The sequence below is a fragment of the Antedon bifida genome, chromosome 2, assembly GCF_963402885.1.
Source record: "Antedon bifida chromosome 2, ecAntBifi1.1, whole genome shotgun sequence".
In the NCBI taxonomy this organism is placed as follows: Eukaryota; Metazoa; Echinodermata; class Crinoidea; order Comatulida; family Antedonidae; genus Antedon; species Antedon bifida.
In genome coordinates, this window is record NC_136227.1 from 12,522,858 (window position 1) to 12,537,125 (window position 14,268).

The 14,268-nt window shown below is 31.0% G+C and overlaps 2 protein-coding genes across 2 annotated transcripts in view; both read right to left on the reverse strand.

Moving 5' to 3' along the window:
* The window catches only part of LOC144835181 (uncharacterized), a 229,194-nt gene that overhangs the window by 63,597 nt on the left and 151,329 nt on the right, over positions 1–14,268 (reverse strand). The window lies entirely within an intron of this gene.
* Positions 1–14,268, reverse strand: part of LOC144835154 (uncharacterized) — a 246,822-nt gene that overhangs the window by 14,417 nt on the left and 218,137 nt on the right. Inside the window, exons 4-7 of the mRNA XM_078690212.1 lie at positions 13,489–13,599; positions 12,180–12,264; positions 11,158–11,323; positions 10,608–10,708 (exon numbers count right to left, since the gene is read on the reverse strand). Coding sequence (XP_078546338.1) covers positions 10,608–10,708; positions 11,158–11,323; positions 12,180–12,264; positions 13,489–13,599 — 463 coding nt within the window. The remainder of the gene's footprint in view (positions 1–10,607; positions 10,709–11,157; positions 11,324–12,179; positions 12,265–13,488; positions 13,600–14,268) is intronic.

Sequence of the window (14,268 nt, forward strand, 5' to 3'; positions counted from 1 at the left end):
TGCGATTTTTTATACAAATCGCATTCTACTCACCATCCTTAGTACATTCATCAAATTTGAGTCAGTTCCGACTTAAAATAACGCTATACGAGCAGGTTAAAAATGACAAAATGCGCAAATTAATTGCATCAAAGTGCTGAAAATTGTGAAAAATAAGGCCTTTTTAAAATGAATATAACTCTTCAGAATGGCAGGTGACCCCCAATTTTTTTAACTTATTCTGGAAGCCATTGGGTTGTAGATACACATTCATGTACACATTAGACGTACAAAATGGTATGACGTCATCAAATGGCCACTTCAATTTAAAAATTAATAATTTGTATCTTTTTGTGTGGGTTATCACATTCAATAGAGCGCATCTCCGTTATTTGAGCCCGATTTTCGCAGAAATTTTAGTATGTGCTTGCTCAATTAATTATCTTTGTCATGAGTTGTCAACATTTTATTTTGATGACGTCATCACGCGTAAAAACTTGAATAAACTAGGTCGTGTAATTTCAGCTACACCATACATTTGAATATCGTATAGCTCTTCAGAATTAAAGGTAACCTTGAAGATTATAACTTATTATGAAAGCTGATGAAATGTAGATATGAATTCATATAAAAAATAAGCCTATCGGATGTTGTGAAGTTATCATATGGCCAGTTGAAGTTAAAAAGTAGTTTTTAAATTTCTTTAGTCAAAGTTATACAAATTTCAAAGAGCGCGCATTGCGCTTCTACGTGACAAATTCTCTTCCAATTCTTATATTTATTTGCTCAATTCATTATCTTTCGAAATTGTTAACTTCAAGTTTATTTTGATAATTCCATCATATCAAAAAATTTGAACATTGTGTGGTTCCCGTAATTTCACCTATGTTACACTGTATATAGATATACTGTACACTGTACTGTATAGAGTATATATTCTATGACACATAATAGGTACAACTCAGCACTATAAGCATATGCATCATGTCGTAGGATGGCGTACATCAACTTTTTATGATCGTATGTTAACGTACATGCATGTTTAAAAAATGTTAATTTCATTAAAATGATAAAAATGATCACCTATAATTTGTCAAAGTGACGAATTAAATTCTAGTTAGGTGATCATTTAGAATAAAATGATCACCTATTGTTATTGTATGAAATCTTTATTCTTCTCCTTCTTATTATTTATTTCTCTCTGTACAAATTTGTGTAACAATTATCTCAAAAAGTTAAATGTCAATGATCACAAATTTTTGACAATGTCTTTTAAATACTTTAACTTAGCCATAATAAGCTTTTCAGTGTGATCACTCAACCGTGACGTCATTAATACGCGATTTTGTGAAATCACTCTATCAATCATATCTCCAAAACTCTTTATTACATATCAATGAAATTCACTACATGTAAACTTCAGGTCAAGGGTAAAAATATTAGCAAATAAAAACTTGCGCGTTTCAAGGTCATGCGCGTAAAATTGCGCATTAAAAAATTAAAATGCTCCAAATTAAGTTTTGATCAATTTAGAGCATGAATTAGGCCATTTGCGTGTTTTAAAAAATTACTGCGCAAAAACACGTTTTTGCGCGTGCATACATAGAAAGCGTAAAAAAATACCATTTTTTGTACAAATTGCATTCTACTCATCTTTCTTAGTACATTCACCAAATTTGAGTCCATTCCGACTTAAAATAACGCTATACGAGCACGTTAAAAATGACAAAATGCGCACAATAATTGTACAAAAGTGCTAAAAATGGTAAAAAGTATGGCCTTTTTAAAATGAATATAACTCTTCAGAATGGAAGATGACCCCCAATTTTTTTAACCTAATATGGAAGCCAATAAGTTGTAGATATAAATGTATATACACATTAGACGTACAAAATGGTATGACGTCATCAAATGGCCACTTGAATTAAAAAATTAGTAATTTTTATCTTTTTGTGTGGGTTTTCACATTCAATAGAGCGCATCTCCGTTATTTGGACCCGATTTTCGCACAAATTTTAGTATGTGCTTGCTCAATTAATTATCTTTCTCATGAGTTGTCAACATTTTCAATTTGATGCTGTCATCACGCGTAAAAACTTGAATAACCTAGGTCATGTAATTTCAGCTACAACATACATTTGAATATCTTCAGAATTAAAGGTGACTTTGAAGATTATAACTTATTATGAAAGCTGATGAAATGTAGATATGAATTCATATAAAAATTAAGCCTATCGGATGATGTGATGTTATCATATGGCCAGTTGAAGTTAAAAAGTAGTTTTTAGATTTCTTTAGTCGAAGTTATACAAATTTCAAAGAGCGCGCATTGCGCTTCTACGTATCAAATTCTCTTCCAATCCTTATATTTATTTGCTCAATTCATTATCTTTCGAAATTGTCATCTTCGAGTTTATTTTGATAATTCCATCATACCAACAAATTTGAACATGATGTGGGTCCCATAATTTTACCTATGCTACACTGTATATAGATATACAGTATATACTGTATATATTGTATATGACACATAATAGGTACAACTCAGCACTATAAGTGTATATGCATCATGTCATAGGATGGCGTACATCAGCTTTTTACGATCGTATGTTAACGTACGTGCATGTTTAAAAAATGTTAATTTCATTAAAATGATAAAAATGATCACCTATAATTCGTCAAAGTGACGAATTAAATTCTAGTTAGGTGATCATTTAGAATAAAATGATCACCTATTGTTATTGTACAAAATCTTTATTGTTGTTTTTGTTATTATTAGTTATCCGCTTAGTAGCGGATAACTCCTTGTGATTGTAGTGGATCATTATTTTTTTTCTGTATTATTCTTATTTCTTTCCCGTTTTTTTGTGGCTCACGTATCTCTAAAATGTGTAAACATAATATTTCATAACTTTGACAACATGTGGGCATTTACGTGAAGTTGTGCACCTCCTATTTTGAATGACGTCAGAGTTGCGCAACGTGACTTACGCGCGATTTTATGATTTTTAATGATTGATCATAGCTTAAAAACCAAGAGTAATTTTTTTTTTACCCTTTATGAAAATTTAAGTCATATCAAGGGCAAACTTTTAGTTAACTAAAAATTGCGTGTTTTACAAGAAGTTACGCGCGCACGCGCATTAAAAATTTTAAAATGCGCAAAATTAATTTCTAATCAACTTTTTACGCCGTTCGTGACATTTTGCGCATGTCAAAATTTCCCGCGCGCGCGAACAATTTTACGCGTGCAGTGCGCACGCAACATGAAAATCATGTTTTTTTCTATTAAATTGTGATTTTTCAGCCTTTCCTAGTCATTTTTAAAAAGATTGACATCATTTCAAATTAAAATGACGTCATACGTACACGTTGATTTAGACCATTTGCATGCGTTTTAGTTGCAAAAGTTACAAAATATTGTCAAAATTATGCCTATTTTGAATCTATTATAGCTCCTCAGGATCAACCGTTACCCCCGAGTTTTTTAACTTAATATGTAAGCAGATATGTTGTAGATATGAATTCATGCAGAATTTTTTTTTTACGGATGTTGTGACGTCATCGTATGGCCACACAAATGTAAAAAATAGGATTTTTGTCTCTTTCGTTATTGCTCATCACATTCAATGGAGCGCATCACGCTTATCCGTCTTCCATTTTCTCCGAGATTTTAATATTATCTAGGTCAATCAACTGTCTTTCGCATGAGTTAAAAATATTTTAATTTTTATAACGTCATCATGCCTAAAAATTTAAATTACGTGGGTCATTAATTTTATCTTTACAGTAAATTTTAATCTGTTATAGCTCGTAAGAATAAAATGTAATAATCACGATTAAAACGTTTTCTGGAAGCTATTGGATTGTAGATACAAAATCATGTAAAAATTTTGCCAATCGGATGTTGTGACGTCATCATATGGCCAGTTAAATAAAAAAAGTCGTATTTTCATATTTTGCGTCATAGTTCATTACATTTAAAAGAGCGCGCATTAATATTTCACGTATTAAAATTTCTTCTACACGTTAATATGTTGTTGCTGAGATAATTTCCTTGCAAAATTGCTACCTTCGCATTTCATTTTAAAACCGTCAACATGTTAAAAATTGCAATAAATAGCGGGTCCCGTAATTTCACCTATTCTACATGTACACTGTATGTGATACGGATACAGATTATACTGTGTATACTATATATGAATCAAAACAATAGAATTCAGCAATAACAACATATTCTTCAGTTGAGGTCATAATGCCATAATCTTTTTCTGTGTGTAATATTTCAACGTATGATGTTCACGTGGCGTTTGTCGTGCGGATAACTAACTCGTCAAAGTGACGAGTTTCATGTCTAGTTATTCTTCTTTCTGTACACTTTTGTGTAACAATTATCTCAAAAAGTAGAATAGCAATGATCACAAAAATTGTACAATGTCTTTCAAATACTTTAACTTAACCATAATAAGCTTTTCAGTGTGATCACTCAACCGTGACGTCATTAATACGCGATTTTGTGAAATCACACTACCAATTATATCTCCATAATTCATTATCACATATCAATGAAATTCACTACACGTAAACTTCAGGTCAAGGGTAAAAATATAAGCAAATAAAAACTTGCGTGTTTCAAGGTCATGCGCGTGAAATCACGCGTTAAAAATTTAAAAAGCTCAAAATTAAGTTTTGATCAAATTAGAGCATGAATTAGGCCATTTGCGTGTTTCAAAAAATTACTGCGCAAAAACACGTTTTTGCGCGCGCAATACTTAAAAAGCGTAAAAAATACGATTTTTTTGTACAAATCGCATTCTACTCACCATCCGTAGTACATTCACCAAATTTGAGTCCGTTCCGACTTAAAATAACGCTATACGAGCAGGGTAAAAATGACAAAATGCGCACATTAATTGCATCAAAGTGCTGAAAATGGTGAAAAATAGGCCTTTTTAAAATGAAAATAGCTCTTCAGAATGCAAGATGACACCCAGTTTTTTTAACTTATTCTGGAAGCCATTGAGTTGTAGATATGAATTCATGTACACATTTCACGTACAAAATGTTGTGGCATCATCAAATGGCCACTTGAATTTAAAAATTAGGTTTTTTTCTCTTTCGTCATAGATTATCACATTCAAAAGTGCGCATCTCGGTTATTTTGTGCCCGATTTTCGATCAAATTTTAGTATATGATTGCTCAATTAATTATCTTTCTCATGAGTTGTCAACATTTTAATTTTAATCACGTCATCACGCGTAAAAACTTGAATAACGTAGGTCGTGTAATTTCACCTTCAGCGTATATTTGAACATCTCACAGCTCTTCAGAGTTAAAGGTGACCATGATGATTATAATTTGTTATGAAAGCTGATGAAATGTAGATATGAATTCATATAAAAAATAAGCCAATCAGATGTTGTGATGTTATCATATGGCCAGTTGAAGTTAAAAAGTAGTTTTTAAATTTCTTTAGTCAAAGTTATACAAATTTCAAAGAGCGCGCATTGCGCTTCTACGTGCCACATTCTCTTCCAATTCTTATATTTATTTGGTCAATTCATTATCTTTCGAAATTGTCAACTTCGAGTTTATTTTGATAATTCCATCATACCAAAAAATTAGAACATGATGTGTGTCCCGTAATTTCACCTATGCTACACTGTATATAGATATACAGTATATACTGTACATATTGTATATGGCATATAATAGGCACAACTCGGCACTATAAGCGTATAATAGGATGGCATACATCAACATTTTCCGATCGTATGTTAACGTACGTGCATGTTTAAAAAAAATTAATTTCAATAAAATGATAAAAATGATCACCTATAATTCGTCAAAGTGACGAATTAAATTCTAGTTAGGTGATCATTTAGAATAAAATGATCACCTATTGTTATTGTACAAAATCTTTATTGTTGTTTTTGTTATTATTCTTTCTGTACACTTTTGTGTAACAATTATCTCAAAAAGTTGAATAGCAATGATCACAAAAATTGTACAATGTCTTTCAAATACTTTAACTTAACCATAATAAGCTTTTCAGTGTGATCACTCAACCGTGACGTCAATAATACGCGATTTTGTGAAATCACACTATCAACCATATCTCCATAATTCATTATCACATATCAATGAAATTCACTACACGTAAACTTCATGCCAAGGGTAAAAATATAAGCAAATAAAAACTTGCGTGTTTCAAGGTCATGCGCGTGAAATTGCGAATTAAAAATTTAAAAAGCTCAAAATTAAGTTTTGATCAATTTAGAGCATGAATTAGGCCATTTGCATGTTTAAAAAAATTACTGCGCAAAAACACATTTTTGCGCACGCGAATTTTAAAAAGCGTAAAAAATAAAATTTGATGTATAAATCACATTCTAATCACAATCCTTAGTACATTCACCGATTTTGAGTCCATTCCGACTTAAAATAACGCTATACGAGCACGTTACAAATGACAAACTGCGCACATTAATTTAATTTAAGTTCTGAAAATGGTGAAAAATAGGTCTTTTTTAAAATGAAAATAACTCTTCAGAATGCAAGATGACCCCCAAATTTTTTAACTTATTAGGGAAGCCATTGAGTTGAAGATATGAATTCATGTACACATTTGACGTACAAAATGTTGTGACGTCATCAAATGGCCACTTGAATTTAAAATTAAGTTTTTTTCTCTTTCGTCATATAATTATCACATTCAAAAGAACGCATCTCTGTTATTTTGTGCCCGATTTTCGCTAAAATTTTAGTATGTGATTTCTCAATTAATTGGCTTTCTCAGGACTTGCCAGTATTTTCATTTTGATGACGTCATCACGCGTAAAACCTTGAATAACGTAGGTCGTGTAATTTCAACTTTGCCGTAAATTTAAATATCTTACAGCTCTTCAGAATTGATAGTTACCTTGATTATTATAATTTATTATGAAAGCTGATGAAATGTAGATATGAATTCATATAAAAATCAAGCCTATCGGATGTTGTGGCGTTAACATATGGCCAGATGAAGTTAAAAAGTAGTTTTTTCATCTTTTTCGTCAAAGTTATACAAATTTCAAAGAGCGCGCATTGCGCTTCTACGTGCCAAATTCTCATCCATTTCTTATATTTATTTGCTCAATTCATTATCTTTCGAAATTGTCAATTTCGAGTTTATTTTGATAACTCCATCATACCAAAAAATTAGAACATGATGTGTGTCCTGTAATTTCACCTATGCTACACTGTATATAGATATACAGTATATACTGTACGTATTGTATATGGCATATAATAGGCACAACCTAGCACTATAAACGTATAATAGGATGGCATACATCAACATTTTCCGATCGTATGTTAACGTGCGTGCATGTTAAACAAAAATTAATTTCGGTAAAATGATAAAAATGATCACCTATAATTCGTCAAAGTGACGAATTAAATTCTAGTGAGAAATTGTTTTTGTAAAACAAAAAATGTTTCTTCGCAATTTCTTTCTGTACAGATTTTGTGTAACAAATATCTCAAAAAGTTTAATGTCAATGATTACCAAAATTTCTGAATGTCTTTCAAATACTTTAACTTAGTCCTAATAAGCTTTTCAGCGTGATCACTCATCCGTGACGTCATTTAGACGCCATTTTGTGAAATCACATTATCAATCATATCTCCATAATTCATTATCACATATTAATAAAATTCACTACACGTAAACTTTAGGTCAAGGGTAAAAATATTAACAAATAAAAACGCGCGCACACGTAGGGTCATGCGCGTGAAATCGCGCGTTAAAAATTTAAAAAGCTCAAAATTAAGTTTTGATCAATTTAGAGCATGAATTAGGCCATTTGCGTGTTTCAAAAAATTACTGCGCAAAAAAATATTTTGCGCGCGCGATACTTACAAAGCGTAAAAATGCAATTTTTTTATACAAATCGCATTCTACTCACCAGCCTTAGTACATTCACCAAATTTGAGTCAGTTCCAACTTAAAATAACGCTATACGAGCAGGTTAAAAATGACAAAATGCGCAAATTAATTGCATCAAAGTGCTGAAAATGGTGAAAAATAAGGCCTTTTTAAAATGAATATAAATCTTCAGAATGGCAGGTGACCCCTAATTTTTTTAACTTATTCGGGAAGCCATTGGGTTGTAGATACATATTCATGTACACATTAGACGTACAAAATGGTATGACGTCATCAAATGGCCACTTGAATTTAAAAATTAGTAATTTTTATCTTTTTGTGTGGGTTATCACATTCAATAGAGCGCATCTCCGTTATTTCAGCCCGATTTTCGCAAAAATTTTAGAATGTACTTGCTGAATTGATTATCTTTCTCATGGGTTGTAAACATTTTTATTTTGATGACGTCATCACGCGTAAAAACTTGAATAACCTAGGTCGTGTAATTTTAGCTACACCATACATTTGAATATCTAATAGCTCTTCAGAATTAAAGGTGACCTTGAAGATTATAACTTATTATGAAAGCTGTTGAAATGTAGATATGAATTCATATAAAAATTAAGCCTATCGGATGTTGTGATGTTATCATATGGCCAGTTGAAGTTAAAACGTAGTTTTTAGATTTCTTTAGTCGAAGTTATACAAATTTCAATGAGCGCGCATTGCGCTTCTACGTATCAAATTCTCTTCCAATCCTTATATTTATTTGCTCAATTCATTATCTTTCGAAATTGTCATCTTCGAGTTTATTTTGATAATTCCATCATACCAACAAATTTGAACATGATGTGGGTCCCATAATTTTACCTATGCTACACTGTATATAGATATACAGTATATACTGTATATATTGTATATGACACATAATAGGTACAACTCAGCACTATAAGTGTATTTGCATCATGTCATAGGATGGCGTACATCAGCTTTTTACGATCGTATGTTAACGTACGTGCATGTTTAAAAAATGTTAATTTCATTAAAATGATAAAAATGATCACCTATAATTCGTCAAAGTGACGAATTAAATTCTAGTTTTTTTTCTTTTTATTCTTTCTGTACACTTTTTGTGTAACAAATATCTCAAAAAGTTTAATGTCAATGATTACCAAAATTTCACAATGTCCTTCAAATACTTTAACTTAGCCATAATAAGCTTTTCAGCGTGATCACTCATCCGTGACGTCATTTATACGCCATTTTGCGAAATCACATTATCAATGATATCTCCATAATTCATTATCACATATTAATGAAATTCACTAAATGTAAACTTCAGGTCAAGGGTAAAAATATTAGCAAATAAAAACACACGCGCACATAGGGTCATGCGCGTGAAATCGCGCGTTAAAAATTTAAAACGCTCAAAATTAAGTTTTGATCAATTTAGAGCATGAATTAGGCTATTTGCGTGTTTCAAAAAATTACTGCGCAAAAACACGTTTTTGCGCGTGCGTACATAGGAAGCGTAAAAAATAAAATTGTTTTGTACAAATTGCATTCTACTCATCTTCCTTAATACATTCACCAAATTTGAGTCCATTCCGACTTAAAATAACGCTATATGAGCACGTTAAAAATGACAAAATGCGCACATTAATTGTACAAAAGTGCTAAAAATGGTAAAAAATAAGGCCTTTTTAAAATGAATATAACTCTTCAGAATGGAAGATGACCCCCATTTTTTTTAACTTATTATGGAAGTTAATGAGTTGTAGATATAAATGTATATACACATTAGACTTACAAAATGGTATGACGTCATCATTTGGCCACATGAATTTTTAAAATAGGGTTTTTACCATTTTGTCATAGACCACCATATTCAACAGAGCGCAAGTCGCTTATCTGTGCTCGATTTTTTAAAAATGTTTAATATATTCTACCTCAACCAATTATGTTACTCATGAGTTGCCAATATTTTCATTTTGATGACGTCATCACGTCTTAAAATTTGAATAACGGTGGTTACGTAATTTTACCTACAACGTATAGTTGAATACCTTACAGTTCTTCTGAATTAAAGTTGACCTTGATGTTTATAACTTATTATGATAGCTGGTGAAATGTAGATATGAATGCATATAAAAATTAAGCCTATCGAATGTTATGAAGTTATCATATGGCCAGTTGAAGTTAAAAAGTAGTTTTTTCATCTCTTTCGTCAAAGTTATACTCATTTTAAAGAGCGCGCACCGCGCTTCTACGTGCCAAATTTTCTTCCAATTGTTATATTTTATTGCTCAATTCATTATCTTTCGATATTGGTATCCACAAGTTTATTTTGATAATGTCATCAGTGCCAAAAACTTAGAACATGATGTGTGTCGTAATTTCACCAATGCTACACTGTATATAGATATAGAGTATACTGTACATAATGTGATATGGCATATAATAGGCACAACTAAGCACTATAAGCGTATAATAGGATGGCATACATCAACATTTTCCGATTGTATGTTAACATACGTGCATGTTTAAAAAATATTAATGTCAATAAATTTATAAAAATGATCACCTATAAATTCGTCAAAGTGACGAATTAAATTCTAGTTTAAATATTAGTATTATTTTACCAAAAATAAATTAATGTTAAAATTATAGCAAAATTATGAATAAGTAAAATTTAACATTTTCAGTTGCTTTTCTCACCATTTACACCTTTTATCTTTTTCCATTGACTACAATCCTTCTTTGCTTGAAACACTGTGGTTGTAACGATTCCATCTGTGGATTGTTCTGCAGAATTGAATCTATTATAACATTGTATAGTAAAGTTAAACATTTATTGTACGTTTTAGACACATACATAGTATGTATAAATGACTAAATCATAAAAGGAGACTGCATTTAAATATACATTCCAATCATAAAACAACTGATAAATTTTAAATAAATAGAACATTTATAGTAAGTTAATTAAAAGTAAAATAAAGTGAATAAAATTAATGTTTTTATTATTTAATAAGAATCATAATTTAAAATACTGCACTGTTACCCTTAGTGTATAGTAATTCAAATTAAACATTCCCTTACCAAAGCTGAATGCCTTCACTTACCATTCACAAAGCATTTCTTAGCATTCTGATTAAGAGGCTTAAACTATGAATGCCTAAAATCTTAAAATGATCACTAAAATGGTTGATGGTTAATACACAGCATGATACCGTAATATAAACAATATACCAATTTTACTTGTTACCTTTCTCCAACCATAGCCTTTACACAGCTAGTCTTGCCAGCACCTTCTTTTCCTAGAAACATACATCTTGAATTCACAACAGACATGCTACCAGTTTTAAGTTCTTCTTTATATATTTTAATAGCATGTTTACCCCTGGCACGTATCTCTGCAGGAACTAACAATTCTATTATGACAAACAATAAATTGTTATCTCATTCTGCCTCTGTAAGCCTTAAAAATGCTTGATATTATCAGTATTTTGTTATTAAACAGTAAAATAAATGTCATCCCATATACAGTACAATAGTTCTCGTCAACTTTAATAATACCTTTGGTAAACTTGAACCATGGGAAATGAGAATATTAAATTATGTTCGAGTGCAATACAATAATATTAAAGATGTATTGTCCCCCAAAAACATGAAAAATGAAGATTAATTAAATCAGACTTTGAATATGTTATTTTGTAGTTTTAATAAAGATAATCACTTCCGTAGAAAAAAAAATGAAAAAAATAATGTTTCCACTTATAAATTGACAAAATAAATGGTTAAATTCAACCAAAAACCCATTGGCTGGCAGCCAATTTGAACATTTTTTGCTTTAAATTACAGTTTTTTTTTCGATCCAATTTTTGGTCAAAGTGGATAACTATTATGTTACATTAAAATGGCATATTCAACAAACATTTTGTTAAGAATTATTTTTTCAGGGGGACACATCTTTAATACAAATATATTAAACCAACTCTCAATTAATATAATAAAATAGTGGCAACCATGTACATACATATCAATTATGCTATTGATTGGGCTGGATCCAGAGAATTTAGTTTCATTCATTTGTAATGAACCAGAAAAATAAGGCCTGCCAGCTTATAAAAAAAAAAAATTCACCTTACAGTTTGTTTCTGTAGTACAATTTTGTAAATTTTATAGTAGTAGCATTGATAATTTCAAATGACCACATTAAGGCTTTTGCACTGTGTTTACCTATCTTAATAGATTAATGCATAATTTATATTTATAAACTTTACTTACTGTCAAAATAGTTTAAAATCACAGTTTTTTCTTTTTCCGTTATGTACATATTTGTTTCTACAACAGATTCAGGCGTCTTTCCTTCCTAAAAACAAAAATATTTACTTAAACAAGCTATTTACAAAGACATATTGATAGACACCCAGATCCAAAACACTACGTCTGTTCTGTAGTAGGCAAGATCTATAAATCCAAACGTAAATAGTAATACTATACTAATAATAAGAAAAACTGCTGGTGCCAAACCAACTTAACTATTTGATATGTAGAAGCAAGAATAGCATTCTCTCCGGTGTTGAATTTTCACCACATACTACACTAACCCCATAATGGGAAGTAGGCCTCTTTATCCCATAATATGAGTGAGCTTTTAAATGTTTGGATTTGGTAAATAAATATAAGTGCACTGTTAATCAATTGTTTTGACAGAAAACCCCTACAATTGTATATTTGGCTATCACCATAAACCTACCTTTTGTGGTGGTTGAAGTTGTCCCTTAAGAGAGAGGTTGTGGTCCCTTGAAAGAGGTGGTCACTTAAGAGAGGTGTGTTCTTTAAGAGAGGTGTGGTCCTTAAGAGAGGTGTGTTCTTTAAGAGAGGTGGTCGCTTACAAGAGGTGTGTTCTTTAAGAGAGGTGGTCGCTTACAAGAGGTGTTCCATTATAAGAAGTAGTCCTTTATGAGAGGAGGTGATCCCTTACAAGAGGTAGTCAATTATGAAAAGCGCTCTCTTAAGAGAAATGTTTGCTTACAATGTATGGTCGTTTTAGAAAATTGGTCGTTTACAAAAGTGGATAGACTGATAGCTAAATAAAAAAATGCATTTCACAGATTTAAACAGGTTTGTAAAATATATATTTTCTATATTAGCTGGCGATAGTGTGAGGCAATTTTTGTTACTACATTAGTTGTTGACCGTTCTACATTAGCTGATGTTGAATTTTTATTTACTACATAAGCTGTTAGTGTTTCTACATTAGCTGGAGGTTTTACCAGGGAAGAGTTAAATCCCTGGTTTTACTACATTAACAGTTAACAACAAGCATTCTTGTAAGCACCTTTAAGGTTTTGATTCGGTGTTTTTAGTTCATCCTCTTTAATTGGCTACCTAAAGACCTAGACTTTCTAATGCAGAAACTTCTCAAACAGGCACACTAATCTTGCGTGCACAGGGTCTGTAAAAGAAGCCGACTTTTGTCTGTGTACGTCTCAAAATAAAGTCAAACTCTGTTAATGACCGTCCCCATAAGTTTATTGTTCTGCATTTTACATCTATTTATGTATAGCAACTTCAATTTTCTGTAGATTACCTTATTTAGCAATGTCAATAATGCACCATCATTTTTAATGAGAAATTTCACAATTTCTGAAGCAGGGTTGAGTCTTTGAATCAGGTATTCATATAGTGGAGGATTTCCATTCTGTGGAAAAAAAATCAATCATGAAGTTTAAATTTTTTTTTTTGTGAAAGAAAAATGTCAAGTGTAATTATCCTTAAAAATAATTCCATAATTCACATGTGATAAAATAATTTGTTTTAACTATCTTAAATGGTAACGATGTTAATCTCTTTCCAACACAATCACTTTAATGCAAATAAAATACAAAACCCATGTTTTCACATATCCTAAACTAATAGTCCATTCATTACAATTATTGTGTTTTCATACCCAAATGGCAACATTTAAAGCATTTTAGTGATCAGATTTCAAGTATTACTGTGTGAAAAACACAATTTAAGTCACGCTTGCGTGATTTTTATCAAAAAATTCACCATTCTTTCTGGAAATGTTGGGTGCGGCAAAGACGCCGACAAAAATAATATTAGGGAATTCATGATTCAACATTTCAATCTTTATCAAATCATAGTATAATGTGTATTGTCTTTATGAAATAAGTAAAAGGCCTACTGACAATACACTAACAGTAAAAAGTAAAATACATTGTTATTCAGTTTATATTAATCGGCTGTTATAAGTTTGTCACCTCTCAACAAATCAAATGATACATTGGGAGGTTTTATGAAATCATGTCCAAACTATACAGGGCGCTATAATATTTTTGAAAAATACATTAGACCATAAAGGGCG